This window comes from Leguminivora glycinivorella, chromosome 12 (genome assembly GCF_023078275.1).
Source record: "Leguminivora glycinivorella isolate SPB_JAAS2020 chromosome 12, LegGlyc_1.1, whole genome shotgun sequence".
Lineage (NCBI taxonomy): Eukaryota > Metazoa > Arthropoda > Insecta > Lepidoptera > Tortricidae > Leguminivora > Leguminivora glycinivorella.
Window position 1 is genome coordinate 10100529 of NC_062982.1, and position 24351 is coordinate 10124879.

At 36.9% G+C, this 24351-nt stretch overlaps 1 protein-coding gene across 3 annotated transcripts in view; it reads right to left on the bottom strand.

The window, feature by feature from the left end:
* The window catches only part of LOC125231864 (breast cancer anti-estrogen resistance protein 1), a 168781-nt gene extending 151456 nt beyond the window's left edge, over positions 1 to 17325 (bottom strand). The window contains exon 1 of one of the 3 annotated variants that reach the window (XM_048137449.1): positions 17161 to 17325. In XM_048137449.1, coding sequence (XP_047993406.1) covers positions 17161 to 17214 — 54 coding nt within the window. In that variant the 5' untranslated portion in view covers positions 17215 to 17325. Of the gene's footprint in view, positions 1 to 2567; positions 2590 to 2672; positions 3117 to 17160 lie in introns of those variants that run through there. The other 2 variants (XM_048137450.1, XM_048137452.1) reach the window with 2 other exon arrangements.
* Positions 17326 to 24351: the final 7026 nt, after the last annotated feature.

A 24351-nucleotide genomic window follows, 5' to 3' on the forward strand; every position in this document is an offset into this window, starting at 1 on the left:
TGAGACCACTGACAATGGACGGGGACACTGCAGGTTATGGACCCAGAAAAAATGGAGGCAAGAGTACAGCAGTTCTCGAAAAGTTTGTACATAGCCGCGTCAGCAAATTTTAATTGATCCTATTTTGTTACCAACATTTAGTGATATAAGTCGACTTTCGTAAGATATATACAGGATAATTGTTATAATTAAGACGATATATGTACAAGAGAACCTTAATGACTAAATAAAACTTACTAAAATCTCAATTCATGAAATAAACTTTGGTAAAAAAAGGAATAAAAAAAATTAACCTTTTCCTTAATTTTTGTACAAACTTTTCGAGAACTGCTGAGTAAACGACTGTCACAACTGCTTTAATCTAATTTTAGATTATTTTCAATACTTATACTTAGGTAAGTACCTATATTTTGTTTAACAATACTAGTCTTATGCATGGTGAAAATATACATTAAGAAAATAACATAAGTAATGAAAATATAAAAAGAAATCAATTAGGGAATAAGATAACAATGTATTGGGGTCATGCCTATTTTTTATTTTATGCGAGGAGGCTAACGAGCAGACAGGTCCCCTGATGGTAAGCGATCACTGCTGCCCATGGACACCCGAAACACCAGAAGGGTTGGAGGTGCGTTGCCGGCCTTTAAGATGGGTGGGTGGGGTCGTATCGTACCGGGAATACCGCAAACCTCATCTACATTTTTGATGTTTTTCAGATTTCAATTATAATATATTTGTGTAGAATACGTACATTTACTACTTAGTATAAGTATTAACTAAGCTGAACACGATAAACATATACCTAAACAGATGAACTTGCCCGAGTTCATAACAAGTAACAACATTATCTAAGTTGCTGCTTAGATAACCGTAATGGTGGGTAATTCCCTTGTCAAACTATTAATAGAATAGTTAGCCTGGACTAAGAATGTCGCTTTACTTAGCATGAAAAAACAAAACTATTTTATGGGGGGGGGGGTGTTATAATTTTTTTTAACTTTTACATGTACATAATTTAATCAAAATTCAAAACCGTTGTATTTGATGCTGTAGCCTCTTAAGTCACGGAAACATGTTTTGTTTTTGAATTTTGAACTTGTAACCTTTTATTACTCAATAAAAATTCAAAATAAATTTTGAAATATGTGTAAAAAATGTACTCGACCACGAAGAGGAGAAGGAAAAAAAATTGAAATAACCCCCGACATAGTGGGCCGATTTTCATCAAACTCCCGACTAATTCAGCTTTCAAGCAACAAAAAAACTAAATCTAAATCGGACAGACACACATACAGACAGATAGACAGGTCAAACTTATAACACCCCGTCGTTTTTGCGTCGAGGGTTAAAAATGTAGGAGGATATTATCGCTCTAAAATCTTATAAGTATTGTTCGAATACGGCCGCTAGTGCAAACCCAGGAAAACTCGTGGGAAAAGCTAGTTTAAAATAGCATCGTTATCTCCACCACTCCGTCCACTATCGATAGATAACGAGCAGGTGTTGACACCGACGCGGTTTATAATAATATATGACACGTATGTAATATCATTATATGTATCTAGTAGAGATGGGCCGAATATTCGGTAAATATTCGGTGTTCGGCATATTCGGCAAGTTTTTCAATGTTCGTATTCGGCCGAATAGTTCGGTTATATTGTCGAATATTTACCGAATAAACAAAGTAAATAAATAGCGTAAAATTAAGTTTTTTCGTAATTCATCGGATAATGACATCCTATTTCAGCATTCTAAGAAACCCCCAAAGGGAGTTAAAAATGCGTTAAAATATAAGTACCTACAATAATTAATTAATTATGTTAAAAATTAAAATAACGTAGCTTAAGATACAAAACCAAAATTTTCTTATGCACTAAATTATAGGACTATTAAGAGCCTTAGTACCCATTACTTACCAATCATTGAAAAGTTTTTTAATCTATTTATTCTTATGTTCATGTAAGATGCTTATTCAATAAACAATTCAATTCAAAAATTCAATAATCCAGGATTTAAAATATGGCGGAACCGAATATTCGGCCGAATGTTCGGTTCGGTAACATCTGAACCGAATGTTCGGCCGAATATTCGTATTCGGCAAAGTCCGTATTCGGCCCATCTCTAGTATCTTGTGACTAATTTGGAAATTTTATCTTTTAAAGTAAATAACTTCGCCAGTTTCCTAAAAGTCGTGTAAAGAACCTTATTTTCATATCTACGAATAATTCACAAGATTTGTCCATATGTTTTGTTTTTATAATTGCATATGTCTAATAATCTAATGTCTAAAAGTCTAATAAGAATTTTAACCCTTTAAACGATCAAGACCCAAAAAATCTCATTTCAGGCTACATAACCAGCCTATCCTATTAAATTGTAATAAAAACTCTGAATACCTACAAAAACATGTTATAAGGTCATTGTGTAGATCTTTTCAAGCACCAAGATATTATAAGTGAAATTCGACTCACGTGTTTGATTTATTTATAAACAAGGATAGTTTAAGCCAATTTAATTTCAGTTGTTTATTGTTGTACTTATTACAAAAATACCCTTACTCTTACCCTTAAGCCGCCCGATCTACAAAAAGCTGAAGTTCGCGATCACTTGTTTGATCTTCCTCAGACACGGCACTCGCGCCGCTCGGGAAACTCGGAAAAGCGACTCACCTGAGTGGGGAGCACAGTCTCCCGGCCTAGGGGTATCGACATTTTGCTAGCGGCGCCGCCGGCCGCGCCCCGGCGCCCGCGCGCCACGCACCATCCACCGACCAGGCGCACCGGGCTCGAGCCCTCTCCGCCCGCCCGCAACAAACAAGAAAAACACTTTCCCAAAAAAAATTTTCACCACTCAAAAATTCTCATCAAATCCACTGGTAATCCTTCAATTTTGTATAAAGTTAGAAAAACGGAAGCACTGTTGTGTAATAATACAATAATCGAAAACGAATGTGTAAAAATGCGCGACGCAGTCGTAAAGGCGCCCGCTCCGATAGGCGGTAGCGTACGACTGGCGCGGCGGAGTCGCGCGCAGCTTTGCCCCACGCACGTTGCCCGTACCCGGCTCGCAGCCTCCTGACGTTCCCACCCCGGTTGTGGACACACGTGCGGGCGTAGTGCGGCTATCGAGCGGTGTATGCATGCGCACTGGCCCATAGTGTTTCTCATTCATTACACGGGTCAACTCACACCTGAGCAAATATTATGAAAACGACAATAGGCCGTTGTGCTCGTAACAATTATCGACGTATGAACCCATTACAGCTTCAGAGGAATTTCTTTTTTAAACGTTCATTAGTTTACTGCGTTTTATTGCAAAATAAATGAAATAAGCTCGGATTTTCTAGCGAACTTCATTAATAAATGTATTCCATGAACATGAACATTTTCCTCGCAAAATTTCCAAGACGCTTTGTTATTATTAGTTTTGTATTAAACTGTTTTATTAAAGTTAATCGATGCTTATGTTTTAGATTTTATACAAATTATAAACAAAGCAGATCTAGACAAACATTAGGTCAACTAGATAACAAATTAAATTTAGTATGTATTTATCTAGGTAGGTATATAAGTAAGTATAAGTATATCGTCGCCTAGCACCCATATAGTACAAGCTTCGCTTAGTTTGGGGCTATGTTGATCTGTGTAAGGTGTCCCCCAATATTTATTTATTTATTTATAAAGATATTTAATATTTTAATTTACTTGTTTTTTTTAATAGTGACACTATTTAAGCACAACATAGTATAGTGTGCAACGGGAAAGTTAACTAAAAGTATTCCAACCAATTATTTCAGTTCCTTTAAAAGCAATCAGTCGATTAATTAACTATCTTTTATGACCATATAGTAAACCAGGTTTCAGCATTAAGTTGATAATGAACGCAGTCGTTAAATTCATTAAACTTTTATACCTAAGTACCCATAATATATTAGCAAGAACGGCAGCTAGACTAATTGAGTTCATTTCTAGTCCTTCGGGTTGAACGGGAGGCGAATGCAAAAAACTTAGAGGTCATTTTCCTTAGTTTGTATTTTTAAACTTTGCTGCTCAATTTCGTGTGTGTTATCTTAATACTATCTCATTTCTTTACCCACTACGATTTAATTCGAGGATTCATTATTTGAGTCTTCTTTTTCCCCACAGACTCTAATAAAATTGAAAATAAGTTATAATTACCACTAACTAGAGTTTCAATGTCTATCGTTCGTAAGTATTTAAAAGATTGCTATCTTTGAAATACTTACGAACGATAGACATTGCGCTTTCCACAGATTTTCGAATGACGAAAATGAGCTAATAAAGTTCCAAAGTCAGTTCCCAATCTGTGCGTAAAACATTTGATATACCTACTTACATATACGAACGTATTCGTATGGCCATTATAAATGACACTGTCAAAACGAATTTAAAGTTATAAATGAAAAACTTTTCTGAAACGACCTCGTATTGCCTCGTAACACAAACATGGAATACTGATTTTCTTGTCATCGTGAAATGATTGATGATTCCCGTAAGTGCGGTCCTAAGTCAGGTCGCCAGAGTTCATTGAAGGTGCGGAAAGGGCGTAGACAGCTTACCATCAGTATATGCTTGTTTGCCACCGCCGTACATATATACCTACTTGTTAATAAAAATGACATGGAATGTATTTCTACACTGAGACGACGAACTATTACATATTTTTGTTTAAATCACTTACCATCAGGTGTGATCGTGATCAAACGTCATTCATACAAAAAAAAAACACTTTTTACGATTGTCTCTTTATTATAAACTAGCAAAACTAAACCAAACCTAACTTTAGCATGCACGTAAAAACTAGTGAAATGTAAACGCTACCAATTATACCTAAACAACCGCCACTCATTGAGTGTTTCTGGCGGAGACCTTACGCTTTTTGTTATCGAAGAAAAAACGGCTGCCCCTCCTCCTAATAGTCGACTTGACATTACCTGGGACACTTTTTATTTACGTTTGCACCCGCCCACCGAAAAATAGAATGACTTTGACCTTGCAGCAAAGACATTTTTTAATTTGTTTTAAATCGACACGAGTTACGTATTTCCTTTTCGTACAACACGGTGTATCGTACAACGATTTTCATTAGGTACAGATGGCCCTCCGAAGTCTCGACCTGACAAGAAATGAACTTCTCGCACGTAAAAAAAAAGCACCATATGTAGGGTAGTCTAGGGTGCATTGAGGTAATTTTGAAGCACAGAAATGTTCGGGTAATTTCGAAAGGGGAATCTTGATATGATCGAAATAATGGTGACCCATGTTTTGTTTTGTAGGTAAACTTACAGTCGGGGTCCGATTCAGATTTAAAAAAATTATATGTATATTTTATGGTTTTGATACGGCCTAATTGGCATTGTCTTGGTAATTCCCGCGCATTTCATGCTTCATGCATGACCAACCCTGTCTGCCTAATTTTTACAGAACTTTTGTAAAATCTTTGTAGAGCATACCTACTGTTAAAATAATAGAATGTTAACAATTTTTGGCAAAAAGATCTTATGCTCTTATGGTACACCGAGTCATATCCCCGTGAACAAGGGAATAGTCTACGTCACGTCAAAAGGATTAATATGGAATACTTGAAATCCTTAGATCCTGGATGTCTATCTAATTGCGTTAATGTTCACTAAACCGTCCACTTATGGCAACCCTACTATAAATTGATTCGCTCAAGGATCCGCTCCTTATAGCGATCCTACTTTGTTACTTCTGTATATAAGGTACCTACAAATGGTATACGGTAATGAATGAACGAGGGTGCAAGGAGTGCGTGGGCGCCGGCGCAAGGCTGCAGCATTCGGTAGCGCCCACTTTTCCTCTCGGCTACATTCACCGTTCCAGATTACGTCACCTGTATCTAGTGGGCAGACGCAGGCTAGGTTCGTTAATGAATGAATTTGGATAGACATACCATGACTTGGGATTTGATATCGTTAACCATGGTGCGTAGACAAATTGCAAATCATATTATTAAATTATAACCTAACCACAAAATTAAAATTTTGAAAAAACCCCCGACCGTGACATAGTGGACCGATTTTCATGAAACATGGCTAAGAACACTCCCGACTAACTCAGCTTTCAGACAAAAAAAACTAAATCTAAATCGGTTCATCCGTTCGGGAGCTACGATGCCACAGACAGACACACACACAGACAGACAAACAGACAGACAGACAGACAGACAGACGGACAGACAGACAGCCAGACAGACACGTCAAACTTATAACACCCCTTCGTTTTTGCGTCGGGGGTTAAAAACGGGACTTAATCGCGTAAAAACTTACGTTTATATTTAACCCGACGTTTACCCGTCTACCCGTACGTCTACCCGTGACCACGGACATAATGTCATGTCCTAAACGTCGGGTTAAATATAAACGTAAGTTTTATGCGATTAAGTCCCGTTTTAATTTAATAATATGAGTGAAGATCGTGTTAGTTTAAATCAATAAATTGCAAATTGTTCACGCTCCGTAGCACATATTTTCATAACTATATTTTCACTCTCGTATTGTATTGGTACAACAGAGCCAGTGTACGTAGCCGAATGGCAAAAACGCTCAGGAAACGAATCGCTCGTAGATATCTATCTCTACCGCTCTTGCGTATTGGCGCGACAGAGCCAGACTAAATTTCGCGGCGTTTCATTTTCGTTTCGCGTCGCAGAAAAGCCATTCGGCTACGGCACCAGGGTGGCTAGCCGAATTGTTTTGTGTGAAGCCTCTGCAGGTAACAGAGTTTTATGGTTCAAAGCTCGGCCACACATGCGCGTTTTGATAGCGTAGGCGGAGCGGTAGCGGAGCGTCAGCGGAGCGCAACGATAGCGGTGCACCGGACGAACGCTGGCGGTGCGCCCAGCGGATGCCGGCGGTGCGCCCAGCGGATGCCGGCGGGAACTAACGAGCGCGGATTGCGAGCTGAATGCGCGCGGATTGCGAGCGGAATGCGCGCAGATTGCGAGCGGAACGCCGGCGCACCGCTATCATTGCGCTCCGCTAACAAAACGCTTTATGTGTGGCGGAGGCTTTAAGGTTTCAAGAAATCACTTTCCTTTTAAAAACTACCTCCTGCAACTCTAGACGACTAAGGAAATTTCCCTGGAGGTCTAGTCAAGAAGTAAATATCGACAAGCACCAAACGAAAAGATTACTGTATCCGTGTATCGCGATGATAGTTGCTACTAAAAGTCACGTGACAATTTATTTAAGTATCCTTTATCATCAAATTGCCTAACCTAACCACAAAATTAAAATTTTGATAAAACCCCAACATATACACAGCAAAAGGGAGGGTAGAGGTTTCTAATGGTCCAAGAGCTGGCAGGATTTTGGAGTAGGTCCTTGAGGCAACTTGGAAAGGTGCTCAGATGCTTCTCTGATCATAGCCAACATCAGGTCTGCAAGTCTGGCAGCTGGGGAGCGGGGCTTTATCGAGCTATGAATTTTTAAAGATTTAATTTTTTGAGGCCCAAAAAAGGTGTTTGAGGCAACCTGGAATTATTAAAAAGTGAAAATAGAGTTCCTCAGAAGTCGCATAGTATTTATGCCAGATCATTTGGCCGGGTCCTTCACCGTGCCAGAACGGTACAAAGTGGTAAAAAAAAAATTCCAAAAAAGGTTCTTGAGGCAGTCTGTCATTTTTACCAGTGAAAGATGAGGGTCTAAATAGCCATGGAAAAATAATGCCATGACATGAGGTGGGGTCCGTACCCTGCCATTCGATCTTGAAAGTCAATTTTTTAGTTTTTCGTAAATAACTCGTAAACGGTGGCCCACAGCAAAAAAATATGTTAAACAGAAAATATCTACATAAAATTTCCTACAAGAAAGGTTATGTATGTTTTTTCGATAGGATCAATATATAAATGGATAATTTAGTAAGAAAGTTTTTTTTAATCGATTACATGCTCCGTTTTTCGTCAATACCTCGTAAACGGTGGCCCAAAGCAAAAAATTATGTTAAACAGAAAATATCTACATAAAATTTCCTATAAGAAAGGTTATATAAGTTTTTTCGCTAGGATCAATTTTTTAGTTGGAAAGTATTTTTAAATAGATATTGGGGCCGTTTTTTGTTAATAACTCAAAAACGGTGGCTCACAGCCAAAAATAATGTTAGACAGAATTAATCTACATAATATTTCCTACAAGAAAAGTTCTATAAGATTTTTCGCTAGGATCAATATTTTAGTTGGAAAGTATTTTTAAATAGATTTCATGGGCAGTTTTTTGTTAATAACTCGAAATCGGTGGCTCACAGCCAAAAATAATGTTATACAGAATTAATCTACATAATATTTCCTACAAAAAAGGTTCTATAATATTTTTCGCTAGAATCAATATTTTAGTTGGAAAGTATTTTTGAATAGATTTCATGGGCCGTTTTTTGTTTATAACTCGAAATCGGTGGCTCACAGCCAAAACTAATGTTTCACAGAATTAATCTTCTTAATATTTCCTACAAGAAAGGTTCTATAATAATTTTCGCTAGGATCAATATTTTAGTTGGAAAGTATTTTTAAATAGATTTCATGGGCCGTTTTTTGTAAATACCTCGTAAACGGTGGCCCACAGCTAAATAAAATGTTCAGGAGAAAAAATCTACATAAAATTTCCTACAAGAAAGGTTCTATACGTTTTTTCGCTAGAATCAATATTTTAGTTGGAAAGTATTTTTAAATAGATTACATGGGCCGCTTTTTGTTGATAACTCAAAAACGGTGGCTCACAGCCAAAAGTAATGTGATACAGAAGTAATCTACATAATATTTCCTACAAGAATGGTTCTATAAGATTTTTCGCTAGGAGCAATATTTTAGTTAGAAAGTATTTTTAAATAGATTTCATGGGCCGTTTTTGTAAATACCTCGTAAACGGTGGACCACAGCTAAATAAAATGTCCACGAGGAAAAATTTACACAAAATTTCCTATAAGAAAGGTTACTGCAGTTATAGGTTACTACAGTTTAAATCCACATCCACATCACTTTTGTCTGAACTCATTTTGAAATTTGAAAAGTATAGGTATTTGATAAATCCGAGCAAACATAGGTATATTTTTTTTAATTTCCGCGCTTAAACTTTTTTTGAAATCTTTTTGAGGCAAAGTTTTAACCGGTGACATTTACCGCATTAATAGTCTGGCAAAAAAGAGTAGAAATTAATAGGGGCGCCACAGTCTATGTAAACCGTTTTGCGAGGGGCGACCGTCGCGCGGCCGTCGCCGTCGCGTCTCATCGCATCGTCTACTTCCATATCGATAAGGTTTGATTTCGTATGCGTCGCATCTCCGTCGCGCGACCATCGCGCGACCGTCGCCCCCGCAAGCCATAGCGTGAGCATTTCTTTTTTTTGCCACTTTTATGAAGTGTGATATTTTTGAAAAAAAAAATGCTATATCTACTCAGAATTACTAGCTTTTTAAAATAAATAAAATAAAAATAGTTTATTTGCCAAAAAGTGTTACAAAAGATTTTACCTTTGACCACCACACTAGGCTAGGCTTGTCTCGTGGAGTCAGTCCAAACATTACCATTTACATATTACATTTACTTTTTCTACGCTGAAGAAACAATTCTAATGACTAAAAAATATTTAAGACTAAAGCTAACCAGACTTAACAAGGGTAACACGGTTAATCACAGTATATCAGTAACGAATTTTCGATTTTACTAGTGTTAACACATTTAATTAATAACATTTATTGTATATTAGTAGTTTTCAATCCTAGTAGTTAAAAAAATTGTCCCATACAATTTTTTCTTATTTTGTTACCATTTTCCGTACATGTTGTATGGGGTAACAAAAGAAAGTAACAAAAATGTATGGAAATTCTGGGACACTTTTTGTCTCCCAGTGAGATTGAAAGTACTCGTGTTTCTGAGTACAATTGACCTAAAATTTCCTAAAACAATCAAATTTTTTTTGTTGTCAATAAAAAAAGAAATGCTCGCGTAAGGTCTGCAATGTACAGTCAACTACAAAGAGATGTGTCCATGTTAGTCTTACAAAATGAAGCAAATAAATAAATAAATAAATAAATAAATAAATATTGGGGACACCTTACACAGATCAACTTAGCCCCAAACTAAGCAAAGCTTGTACTATGAAATTTTCATTTGCATTAATGAATTACCCTTGGTTTGTGACATTTCTAGTAGCCATCAAACCTTACATTATCATCGACTCGAAAAAATGCTAAAATGGAAATGTCCCCCTTTCAAATAGGGAATATTTGTTAATTATACTCTTGTTATTTATTAACTAGGTTTATAGAAAACAATCGAGGTGCCACTCTCGACTATTTCGTCCTCTAAAACTTAATCAATCGGAACGAAATTTGAAAATCTGAATTTTTTTTATGCTTCCCGTGCTGGATGTAACAAATAGGATTGTGATCATTTATTACCCCAAATAACATATTTAACAGCACAATCACGATTCTAAACGAGTTATCCCACTACGAAATTTAAAAACGTCTTCCGAAGAAACTGATTTGTTTTAAGTATAAAAAGACATATTTTAAAATATTATCTTATGATTAACTAGCTTAAGATATGTTCTTTTAGGAACATTATCAGTTTTTTAATAATCAATATTTAATTTTGTGTTACTTGTTGTAATGTTTATTTAAAATTCACGGTGCTTTAGTTTTGTACACTGTCATACTGTGTAATTTTCTTTGTGTAAATAAATAAATAAATCTATTTAAATATTATTGATCCTAGCGAAAAAACGTACAAAACTTTTACTGTAGCAAATTTTATGTTTGAAGATTAATTTAGCTGTGGACCACCGTTTTCGAGTTATTTGCAAAAAACGGCTCGTGTAATCTATTTAAAATACTGTCCTACTAAAATATTGATCCTAACGAAAAATCTTACATAACGTTTCTTGTAGCAAATATTACATAGATTATTTCTGTTTAATATTATTTCCGGTAATGGGCCACCGTTTTTGAGTTATCAACAAAAAGCGGCCCATGTAATCTATTTAAAAATACTTTCCAACTAAAATATTGTTTCTAGCGAAAAAACGTATAGAACCTTTCTTGTAGGAAATTTTATGTAGATTTTTTCTCCTGAACATTTTATTTAGCTGTGGGCCACCGTTTACGAGGTATTTACAAAAAACGGCCCATGAAATCTATTTAAAAATACTTTCCAACTAAAATATTGATCCTAGCGAAAAATATTATAGAACCTTTCTTGTAGGAAATATTAAGAAGATTAATTCTGTGAAACATTAGTTTTGGCTGTGAGCCACCGATTTCGAGTTATAAACAAAAAACGGCCCATGAAATCTATTCAAAAATACTTTCCAACTAAAATATTGATTCTAGCGAAAAATATTATAGAACCTTTTTTGTAGGAAATATTATGTAGATTAATTCTGTATAACATTATTTTTGGCTGTGAGCCACCGATTTCGAGTTATTAACAAAAAACTGCCCATGAAATCTATTTAAAAATACTTTCCAACTAAAATATTGATCCTAGCGAAAAATCTTATAGAACTTTTCTTGTAGGAAATATTATGTAGATTAATTCTGTCTAACATTATTTTTGGCTGTGAGCCACCGTTTTTGAGTTATCAACAAAAAACGGCCCAAATATCTTTAAAAATACTTTCCAACTAAAAAATTGATCCTAGCGAAAAAACTTATATAACCTTTCTTATAGGAAATTTTATGTAGATATTTTCTGTTTAACATAATTTTTTGCTGTAGGCCACCGTTTACGAGGTATTGACGAAAAACGGAGCATGTAATCGATTAAAAAAAACTTTCTTACTAAATTATCCATTTATATATTGATCCTATCGAAAAAACATACATAACCTTTCTTGTAGGAAATTTTATGTAGATATTTTCTGTTTAACATATTTTTTTGCTGTTGGCCACCGTTTACGAGTTATTTACGAAAAACTAAAAAATTGACTTTCAAGATCGAATGGCAGGGTACGGACCCCACCTCATGTCATGGCATTATTTTTCCATGGCTATTTAGACCCTCATCTTTCACTGGTAAAAATGACAGACTGCCTCAAGAACCTTTTTTGGAATTTTTTTTTTTACCACTTTGTACCGTTCTGGCACGGTGAAGGACCCGGCCAAATGATCTGGCATAAATACTATGCGACTTCTGAGGAACTCTATTTTCACTTTTTAATAATTCCAGGTTGCCTCAAACACCTTTTTTGGGCCTCAAAAAATTAAATCTTTAAAAATTCATAGCTCGATAAAGCCCCGCTCCCCAGCTGCCAGACTTGCAGACCTGATGTTGGCTATGATCAGAGAAGCATCTGAGCACCTTTCCAGGTTGCCTCAAGGACCTACTCCAAAATCCTGCCAGCTCTCCGTCTATAAGGGTTGGCAACGCGCATGTGACACTTATTGAGTTGCAGGCGTCCATAGGTTACGGTGACCGCTTTCCATCAGGCGGACCGTATGCTTGTTTGCCACCGACGTAGTATTAAAAAAAAAACATATTAGTGGACCGATTTTCATGAAACATGGCTATGAACACTCCCGACTAAATCAGCTTTCAAACAAAAAAAAAACTAAATCAATATAGGTTCATCCGTTCGGGATCTACTATGCCACAGACAGACAGACACGTCAAACTTATAACACCCGTTGTTGTTGCGTCGGGGGTTAAAAATCACGTTGTAGGTACCTAAATAACTTACAAAATGCATAAGTAATAAAATCCAACAACAAATTTATAAAACAAAACATGCCTACGTGTAAAACAATGTGTTACATGAAACATGATATATTATTATGTTGTATGGAGGTTTCTACGAGCCCCAATGCAAATGATATCGTCTAGTCACACTTCAACGTGCGATATTTATTTCCGAAACTGGTGTTTAAACCCAGATTGACTTTGATGATAAATGGAATACACGACACACTAAGCCATTAAAACTAGTTTAATCTTGCGCCGTACAAAATGCCCTAATGTTATATGTTTTAATATAATCATATCATAAAAATAACATATCTAAAGCAAAAAAATACGCCTAGTTCATATTTGAGGCATAATAGGTCGTCTATTTTAAATAAAAATAGTTTAGTAAGATTTATATTAATACAATAATATTTTAAATTGAATTAATAATATTATAAGTCGTCTGATATGATATACGGCTACATAAAAAGGTAAATTCTGTAAAAAATATAATTATTCTACAACATTTTTATACCAAAATAGCAAGAGGTAAGTCGGTGCCTGAATCAGTGAGGAAAATTATAATTTCCAGTAACAATAGCGGCAAATCTACGTTCCAAAATATCCAAAGACCTTTTTTGCCAAGATCTACGGCGCATACAATCATCCAGCATCAACTAAAACACGGAACCGTCTCCTGTTTAAATAAATCTGGCCGTCGAAGAATAACTGCCAAAGAGAAAACAGGATTTTGAGGAGCATCATCAGGTAAAATCGTCATGCAAGAGCAGGAGAACTTACCTAACTATGGCATGACGCGATCAAAATAAACATTTCAGTCGATACCTGAAAGACAGTAATGAAAATAATGGGCTTCGGTTTTCACACCGCTAAACAGAAACCATTACTTACTCAAAAGCAGAAAACTAACAGGTTGAAATTTGGACAAAAGTACAGAAACTGGACTGCCGATCAGTGGCGAAAAATAATATGGAGCGACAAATCCAAATTTGAGGTCATAGTTGGCGATGAACGAAGTAAAGTCATTCAAGAAAAAGGAGATGCATTTCACAAAGACTGTCTTGAACGCAAGGTGTAGTTTCCAGCATCTTTAAATGATTTGGGGCTGTATGTCGGCACAGGGTGTGGGATGTCTGCAATTTATAGATGGAACCGTCAATGCAGAGAAATACAAAAGCATCTTGGAATAGAATTCACTACCGTCTATAAGAAAGTTCAAGTATATAAATGGATTTACTTTTCAACAAGATGGTGCCCTATGTCATACTGGCAAGACAACGATGGATTGGCTGAAACAAAAACAAATTCCTACCATATCATGGCCATCCAGCAGTCCAGACTTGTCTCCCATAAAAACTTTGTAGTGGTAAATGAAGAAAAAGTTGCGAAAAGATCCTTCTAAATCCAAAGCTGATTTTAAGGAGAAACTTGTGGGTGTCTGGAATGGAATAACCCCTGAGGAGTATAGACAGTTGGTAGATACAATGCCGCTCAGAATTAAGGCCGTTTTAGATGCAAAAGGTGACGCCACCAAGTGGTAGTTGTTCTTTTCTGCATCGGCTACGCTGAAGACGAACATTTTTGCGAGTGTTACATTTGGTGAAATTATGTTTTTTTGTTTACTAGTGAGGAAAATTGTTAATTTATGTTTTGAATAAATAAAATATGCATTATAAGCTCTCTTGTTTTTATGTTACATGTTCTACTAATCATCTAATTCATCCTGAATTTTGAGGTCGAAGTTAGGACATAATATTTTTTTCATACTAGACGATATCATTTGCATTGGGGCTCGTATCACTCTTGTACCTAAATTATCGCCTCAAAAAACCGATATAATGTGACGTATAGTGCTGCTTAGTTGTTATGAAATTTTAGTTCACATTTGGCTGGCTGTAGCCATGAGTTTGGTAGGAAATATGAATCAGAGCTCCTCTTTGCCTTTGTCTTACATCCATTCATCTTAATTTAAAAGAACTTGACTCTCATAAAGACTTGTAACGCAAAGTGGTATTGTGTCGGCACCGATTACTTAGCCAAAATGTCAATGAGGAATATAGTATATTATACCTACTATCGTATCGTGAATGGTTGGCATATTATATTGGCTATGCGCCCTGCCTGAGGGATGGGATCTATTTTGAACCTCCCGGCTGATGGTGGCTTCCTTATTCGTACCGTACATACGTCTCTGAGGAAATTCTACTACCTATGTATAATTATAAATGCAATAGTAACAGGTTGGAGATAGGAGACGATGGAGATAGTCTAAGGCCCGAAGATGAACAGGACATAGAGTACCTAGGTACTTATAGTAGTATCGTTTAATCAATTATCATCATCCATGCAGGCGAAGGTAGGCAGAAACGAATAGTAATTAGTTTCGTAGGTATGAAGTAGAAGTCATAATTATTATTGATGCCAATGGGTTAATTATTACCTACAGTATGTAGACCGCGTAGATAAGTGGGTGACTAAATTCACAGAGACGAATTTATTAGTGACATTAATTAGCACTTAATAGAGCACAGAATTTCGGGTCTCAGGGTTCCTGGGCCATAAGGCCCAATCGAAGCCTTTTCTAGGTCTAGTTGGAAATCCGGCCCTGTCTAGTACAGCTAAACTGCGAATTGGTCAGAACATGAGAACAATACAAGACCAATAAAGAAAACCTAAAGATGTCGATGTCGATGAGATGGCGATGAGTAACACTTAGTCACGTCAACATCCTCCCAAGGTCCCGTGTGCATTGGCTTGCAATCGACGGCTTATTGTTCCTGAACTTTATGGGCCAGGCGAAATTGAGGTCAAAAGGTGATTGTCTGGCATTGAGTGTTAACGCGGTTTTTAATATAATTCATACGATTTTCAATGAGTTGTAAAATCTTTAGTTTAGTAGTTAATCTTTAATCATTAAATTGAGAAACATTCGATTGTTACACATGCCTTCTTTTTACTTAGATACTAAAACGTCATTTAAAATGGCATGATAATGAATACTAGAGTCATAGTTAACGACCGGTCTGGCTCAGTCGGTAGTGACCCTGCCTGCTAAGCCGCGGTCCTGATGGGTTCGAATCCCGGTAAGGGCATTTATTTGTGTGATGAGCACAGATATTTGTTCCTGAGTCATGGATGTTTTCTATGTATATAAGTATATGTATTTATCAATTTAAGTATGTATATCGTCGCTTAGCACCCATAGTACAAGCTTTGCTTAGTTTGGGGATAAGTTGATCCGTGTAAGGTGTCCCCAATATTTATATTATTTATATTATATCATATAGAGTCTAGGTAAGTAGCCGAATGGCATAAACACTTACGAAACGAAACGCTCGTAGACATCTATCTCTATCGCTCTTGCATATTGGCGCGACAGAGCCAGACTACCTTTCGAGTTTTCGTTTCGTTTTCGTTTCGCGTCAGAGAAATGCCATTCGGCTACGAGGCAGCTGTTCGGAAAGAGAATAGTCGTAGAATGTATGGGGATATTTACCTTCCATAGATATTTACCTTCAATATCCTCAAATTAGCTTTTTAAATTTTCACCCTGTGTAAAAGGGTGCTGTAAAATGGTCATAGGAATATTAGCTAAATGTGAGCGCAATTCTTTCGAACACCTTTTTAAAATGAATCTAATATGTTTGCAGAAGTGACCTGCAATGACAAAAAAATTAGACTGTGTTACATCATACCCCTATAGCTAATGCATTTAACCCCGATAACAATACCGTTGCACAATTCGTACAACGTTACAGACTGTTTTTTAGGTCTTAGGTATACCACCTACTAATAAATAAGTAATAAGCACATTCCTAGGTAAGTACCTATAGTTATACCTACGCGTATTACCTATTAAACTATAGGTAAACACAGGTAAATTATTTCTAACTATACACACCAGCAGCGGCTGGTCCATACAAGCCGATTCCCACCGGCTTGCCTAAAATAGATTACTAGTAAAGTACCTAATGTTAAGGTAGGTTTCTTTTTGCTTTGGTGTTGCCTAGCAGAAATTTTCACCAGCCGCCACTGATACACACTCAACTTCGTTTGTGCATTTTGGCGAAAGTATATTACTTACATATGTATCTAAGCTTTCTTTCAGCATATCGAGGGTTTACTGGTGAAACCCGATAAGTTGAACAAACTGGTTTTTGAAATTCGAACTAGGTATGTGTAATTTCCACATTGTTATAGTTAATATGAATATAATTTCCACAATGTTGTTATTTCAAGGACAAATTATCTCGATTTATCGAGTTTCATCAGTAAATCCTCGATATGATACCCTTAGATTTATGCGTCAGTGTACCTACCTATGTCATATGTTAGGATTTGAGTTAGATATTAATCTATGAATTAGTTTGTAATAAGGTAGTCCGTACCTATACCTAATAGTTTAGGGAAAAATTAAGTAATTTTTGTGAAACTTACCTGTACATTTTCCATACCGCCATCATACAGCGTCCAACGTCCATAAGTCGTCATTCTCACTCAATAGGTATCCAATCACAGGAATATCATCACGTCCTGTACCTGTTGGCACAACACAATCGACCCTTAACAATCGTTCGATTTTCAATCGATCACTTTTTTTTTATTTAGTTCATAGGCACAAGCAAAGCGCAGGCAACTCACTTTGACACTGCGCCTCAAGAAATAAACTGAGCTGCTTTTCTCGCCAATATTGCATATCGTCAGAAACTACCAATATACGCGTGACCTCGAGATTTTACACAATTCTAAATAATCAGAGATCGTATTACACTGGTTCCAAGAGGCAAATGCTAAGTAAAAGTGAATAAAGGCCTTGTTTAGTGCTTGATTAGCACAGCGTGCGCAAATCACTCGACCAACCGCGGCCCGTCGCAAATTCAAACTCATTGTCCACTCGATTCATTGATCTCAATGACTGAATTTAAACGATATGGTCCTTGGGACCGTTTACTAACACTGATTTGTTTATTGACGCATTTAGCGCTGCTATGGATAGGTTTGACGTGGTTGTTAGGGCAATTGAACACGACTCTGCGATTTTGTACAGCTTAGGGCCACTTGCACCAACGAAAATGGATTAGAAAAGACTGGCAGTGGCAAGAGAAACCGAGCTACTGTGCCGACCTGCGCCTACAGATAGGTACTATTGTCACAGTATAATAAAGAGTACTATCGTACAGTATGGCCACTCCCGCTCCCCGCTGAAAGTGCCGCCCATCCCCTCTCGGTTACCTCACAGTTACTGCCTGTCAAAAACGCGAACAGTCGACTCATACAAGCATAGTACGCGTTCACCTACACGAGATTAGACTGTGTGCTAGGAACGCGCCTCTTTCATATATTTGATCGCCAGTGTCCGACGTGTGCTACAGTCGTGCAGTCCTCTTAACTCGTGTGCGATGGGTCTAAATAACAAGTGACTGTGGGAGCTCTTGCATAGTTTCACGTAGCTATCAACTGACGCTGATCAAGCAGTTTAATAAGGCCGCCTTGTGCCTACGCAGTGTTCAATTTCTGCGAATGTGTTGGCAAATATATACAAACACTTCTGAATTAGGTACCTGCAGAAATATAGTAACTATCAGACAATGCAAAATAGGTGATAGATAGATGTCAAAGGCTTTAAAAAATAGTGGGGATCTGGGGATATGGGGAAGTAAGCCTTTCCAGAAGGTTGCAGGTTTATGTCCTATCAGAGCTGTGATTTTTTTCATGTACCACATGGTGGAAAACAAGAATACGACTCGCCTGATGGTATGCAGATGTGTCGCTTGCGCGTTACCAAACCTTTAGAAATCTGTACCTACTGTACACTCCTTTTTTGAAGGATTCCACCCTAGGGAAAACCTCGGCAGAGACCTCATTCCACAACCGGAGGTCATTTTGCCATTTTTTTTTTAATTTAAAAATGTCTAAACCTTAATAGCTATTACAAAAAAAATCGAGTCCAAAGTCGCTGCTTTTAGCGTGCGTAGCACACTTAAAATGTGATAATGATAAACCCTACCGCATCGGTTGTCCCTATCGCACTTAAAAATAGTGCGAAAATGCCGGACTAACGTGATACACTTTATCACGCGACCGTGCCGGCCCGCCTGGTTTAATTTTTTTTTAGTTACAGTCTAATTAAAAAGATAAAAATCGCAATTAGCACGCGCTACAAATGTTGCACCATTTTGTACTCGTCAAAGACTTATTCAAAACTACCCTCGCTGCACTTCACTCGTATTAAAACTTAACCCACGTTATTTTGCTTAAACAAAACCGCTCTTAACTAATTAGGACGAACGTACAAACACATGGCAAAAATATACCGTAATGCGAAAGACATAAAAGTAGAATTATTGCAACTGCAAGTTTTTCGCTAATGATAGTAATGAAGCAAATGCGAAGTGAAGCCGCTAATGGCTAGAGTACTGTTATATGGACACAGACCACCTCAACTACTAGACCAGTGGTGGGCATAGCCGCAATATGCACGTAACTCCAAAATGACCAGAAATATTTTTATTATACTCCAATTGCTAATTCGAGTCCAAAAAAACTACTACGATGTTGCCACTGCAATAAAATGTTTGTAAAATAGTATAATCCTTTTTTATAAAAACACACGCCAAGATAAATTATTTACTATTTATTTCAATCCTTTGATTTATATATTTAATAGTCTTTTATTATTTACATAAATACTAGGACGCTCGATTTTTTTTCTTTTTTTCCGTGATTTTTAGTTGTAAAGTTGGTATTGCGCTTGTATCACTTCAGGTATCAATAACATTTGGTGCTATATTTTGCGGTATAGAACAAACTATTGATGATATAGATATTGTGACCAATTTTTTATACATATATTTTACAATCAGCGAAATAGTGTATAGTGGGCTTTATGGTTGCCACGGCCGCCATTGTTTTGGAAGCGGCCATGACACCATGGTCTGTCAAACTTTATTTGAATTTATTATTATGTATGATACACAGATATACAGACTACATCTCTGATATATGATAGACAGACGTTAATATGCAAGTAGCGCTTTATTGACAACGGACACTTATAAACCTATAGATAAAAAATGGCACATGTAATGATCTATTGTTTTACCTTAAAGAGAGTATTTGTAAGTATGTAAGTAAGTTTGAGTAATGTTCTTCAATTAATGGTTCCAAATCTCCTGAGGAGTCTCAGAGATACATTGGGCACTCGTTCAATACGCTAAGGAAATACCTTTCGTGAGCCCCTGACTTCGCCACGCGCCATTCTGAGAGCCAGTTCAGGTACTAGTTTTAATTAGCAACGTGAATGAAGGTGATGTTGATTGTCACAAATACACATAATATAATGTGAATTACCAACATTTATCAGTAGTGGCGACCGGTGGAACTAATTTGACGTATGAGAATTAAAACAAAAAAACTAAAACGAATTTTCTTCACAATTTTATCATCAAGTATTCTTGGATTTCTTACGTGCCAAATAAAGAATGTAGAAGGTTGGCGAAACCTGAAAAGTATTTTGACAGTGACATAAGTGACATTGACAGCTGTGACATTGACGTATCTGTCGTAGTTTTTTTGGACTCGAATTAGCAATTGGAGTATAGTAATCTTTATTGCTAAAAAACATACCTACATTTACAAATAACTTTTGAAATTTATCGTAATATAGTGAAATATAATTTTCTAAGTGGCTTTTTTTTTAAATTTCCGCTCAAATTCTCAAAGCGCAACGTTAAGTCGTGATACACTTGACATCTGTAAGTGGCAGCGAGAAAGAGTCATTCTTTTCTCGCTCCCACTCGTGTGTACGGTGCTGACGTGTGACGTCAGATTACGCTCGAATCGCTCGATCAAGCGCACCAAAATGACCGCGTTTAAATTGCCCATAAATGATAGTGGTTTTAATTATTTTTTTCTAAACTGAAATAGACACCATACACATATATTTTTTTCTAGTTTCTTAGTTTATACTTTGGATGTGTTATATTTATTTTTAGTAATGTAGTAACTATTAGAATCGCATAAAAAAATCACGCATATTCCCTATTCATCCATCTCTGGCCCGCGAAAGTATTCCCATATAACCAAAATCGGTCGCCGTTCCTACGCAAATCCTCCTATTTTGTGTACACACAGGTCTTCGGGTCTCAATGTTTAGTCGCAGTACGGTCGACGTTTAGTCGCGGCGACCCAAATGGGGACGATTGGTAACAGGCACAAATGGTCACAGAAGTGACAGAAGTGTGCACTACGCGTGCACACATTGTTACCGTTTGGCGACTACTTTCCCAAAATCATTCGTTCATTTCATTCTTTTCAAATGGCGACTGTCAGAGACGTCAAAGTAAAAAAGAAATAAAACCATTTGACATTAAAATGTAATGGCGTAAGAATTTGTTAAAGATAAATATTGTTTGCATTTGTAATATAATGTGGGCTAATTACCATGGCCAATTAAATTGCTCGAGTGATTTCATAAAATAAGTCTAAATTTATCAACGCGCCATCAATTTACCTCAGTTTAACCAGTAATAATATTATTGACTACTCGGTGTTTGCGTGTTATGTATATTGATTGGTGAAGTTTTAGTGCTCCGGTGCATATACTATACTGAAATAATAAAAATAATGCCTAGAAAACCAATAAAGTTGTTAAAATATGGATTAAGACGGTAATATTCCATGTAAAAAACAGTCGCCAAACGGTCACCAAACGGTCGACAAACGGTCGCAAAATGGTCGCAGCGTACACGCGTGACCGAAAGCTATTTTCAAAATGGCTTAATTCTTGTATTAATTTTTTCCAGGTATCCTCAAACTTTATAAACAATTAAATATGCCGTCGTACTCAGTTGCCCTCACTAAAGAAGATAAAAAAAAAACGTAACGTGCGTACCGAGCTGCTGGGTTGTAAAGGATCGGGGATCATATTATTATGGTCTTCTATAAAGCAACTAGTATTTTGCGGCATTTCACAATTGACACTTGTTGAAGTAGTCGTCATTAATATTACTATCAACATTAATTTCAGCGATCTGTACTTCTTTTGTCAAGATTTTTGTATAGATAAGTGTCTACAAATTTGTAATGTTAAAGAGACATAAATAAAACGTAGTAGAGTAAATAATGTGTTTTTTTTTTGTAACCCAAACAAAATACTTGTAGATACGAGTAGCGATAAATAAATACACGAACGAAGGGAGTGTTTTAAATCGACACGAGTTGTGAATGTCCTTTTCGCACGTGTATCGTATGACGATTTTCAGTACCTAAATCTAAGCTAAGAGTTTCGACCAGACAAGAAATGAATCATTGCTTGATTTGCTCGCACTACTGCGTGAGTCTGCGTGTAAGAAGCAGCATCTGTACTGAAAAAAACTATCATTGCGCAACAGAAATTCTATTAATATCACAGTAAATACTCTATTTCATTTGATTCCTACTTTTATTGTGTAAAGCAACACTGCACTTCATTTTTATCAATAAGAATTAAAAATTATATATTTAATACATTAAGTAACTATAAAGTGCTTATCTATTTGTATTATCATTCTGCACTTTTCTTAACTTTCCCACATTTCTATAAAATGTCGAAGAGTGCTTAAATGGTCGTCGTCGTTTATTATTATTTAATTCGCTCATATTTAAATGATTCAAAGCAACCAGTCCACAACTTCACAAGAAAGTTTGAGAAACCTTCGTATTTCAGATTGTCATTTGCGGTTACATTGGTTTAGGAGCAGTTCGGTAATCAGACCTACACATGTGTGTACAAATTCTGTCAATGTCACTGTCAGAAACCGTTCTGACAGTGACAATGACAGCCACAAATTCGTCCACATGTTGTTACCGTTATGTGTGCAAACGTCGACTAATAAAGTGTCCTTAAAAGTCATTCTGACAGTGACATTGACAGCCACAAATTCGTACACATTTTGTTACCGTAACGAGTGCACACGACGACTACATTTTGTTATTGTAACAATACGGTCGCATTGTTTGCACGACGTTACCACGCGTTATGTCACATTTGACAGTTAGTTACTGATTTGAAGATTTTGCGACTGAAATGGTTGTATGGGTTGTATTTGGCCTGCCACCGGTCCTCCAAAATAGTGTGCGATATTGATGTGGCCAGCACTGTGGTAAAAACGCATTTTTAGTTTAATTCTGGACCGCCCCTATAAACCTTCATATTTTGGCCCCCAATTAATAGTTATTTGTTATACATGGGTGCAAAGTTGTATTTTAACGCCGAGTGTGGAATTGAAAAACGAGCAAGGAAAGGATTCTATAGTTGAACCACGAGCGAAGCGAGTGGTTCGAGAATAGAATCCTTAACTTGGCGAGTTTTTTAACACATGAGAAGTAAAATATATTTGCACCCGTGTGTAACACAAAACTTTTCCCCTCACTATAGCGAGGAAAGTAGGTACAACGCAAAAAACACGTTTATAGATCACTGCTTCCAGTAGTTCCACGGGTGGTAAATCATCTTTATCACTAGATTCACCAACTTTTATCAATTTTAAAGCATTTGACTATATTCAAGGTCAAATTTATAATGTATAATGGATAAAATGCGTTTTTATCCGCTGGCATTGAAGGAGAAAACACGTGTTTCCGAGCTATATTTATTAGTGAGGGGAAAAATAGTTTGCCCACCACTGTTATAGTCAACCAAGTCACACGTCATCATGTGATTTCGCACAATATTTTTTTTAGTATCAAAACGTAATCGGTTGAGTTGTATCGACATTTACAACCAGCAGTCGTGTAAATTTCGTACATTTATAAAAAATATAGTTTCAGAGTTCAACCTGGGTTGTTATACTAAGTAATAATAGTGGGAGATACTAGTGATTAGGGATGTCACGAATGTCGCATGTGTCACATTCGCGAATGCGAATGCGAATATTCAGAATGCGAATGTGCGAATACGAATGCGAATGCGAATATCGCTGAATTTCATAAAAAACCAAAATAAAAACCAAGCAATCACCAACAACCCGCTAGGTAAAAAAAATAAAATGCTTACTATTGGTCAAAATGCCGAGTACGAACTTCACGCCGTACGAATTTGACCTATCTGCGCATGCGCGAGTCAACAGTCGACAAGTAGCAATTGGAGTGGCCGGCGCGGGCGAGGAACAAGCTGCGACTTGCACATATTCGCATTCGCAAAACATTCGCATCGTTTGAAGCGAATGCGAATGTCAATGCAAATGTTTAAAAGAATGCGAATCTTTCGCATATGCGAATGCGAATGCAAATATTCGTAACATCCCTACTAGTGATGCTACTCAAGTGCGCTGCTCAAATCGTGGAATTTTACCAGTTTTGTACAAGTTGGTGAACACAACGAGGGTGCGGTGTGCTGGTGACGGAAGGACCTACACGGAACTAATTTGTTCCGTCTATTGTCCTTTGAGTCATCGGCAACCCGAACCCTCCTTAGAATTTGTACACTCCTTTTTGCTGTGTACTTAACACAGCAAAAAGGAGTGTACAAGTTCCTAATGGTGGGTTGGCAACGCGCATGTGACACCTTGAGTTACAGGCGTCCATAGGTTACGGTGACCGCTTTCCACCAGACGGACCGTATGCTTAATAGCCACCGACGAAGTATAA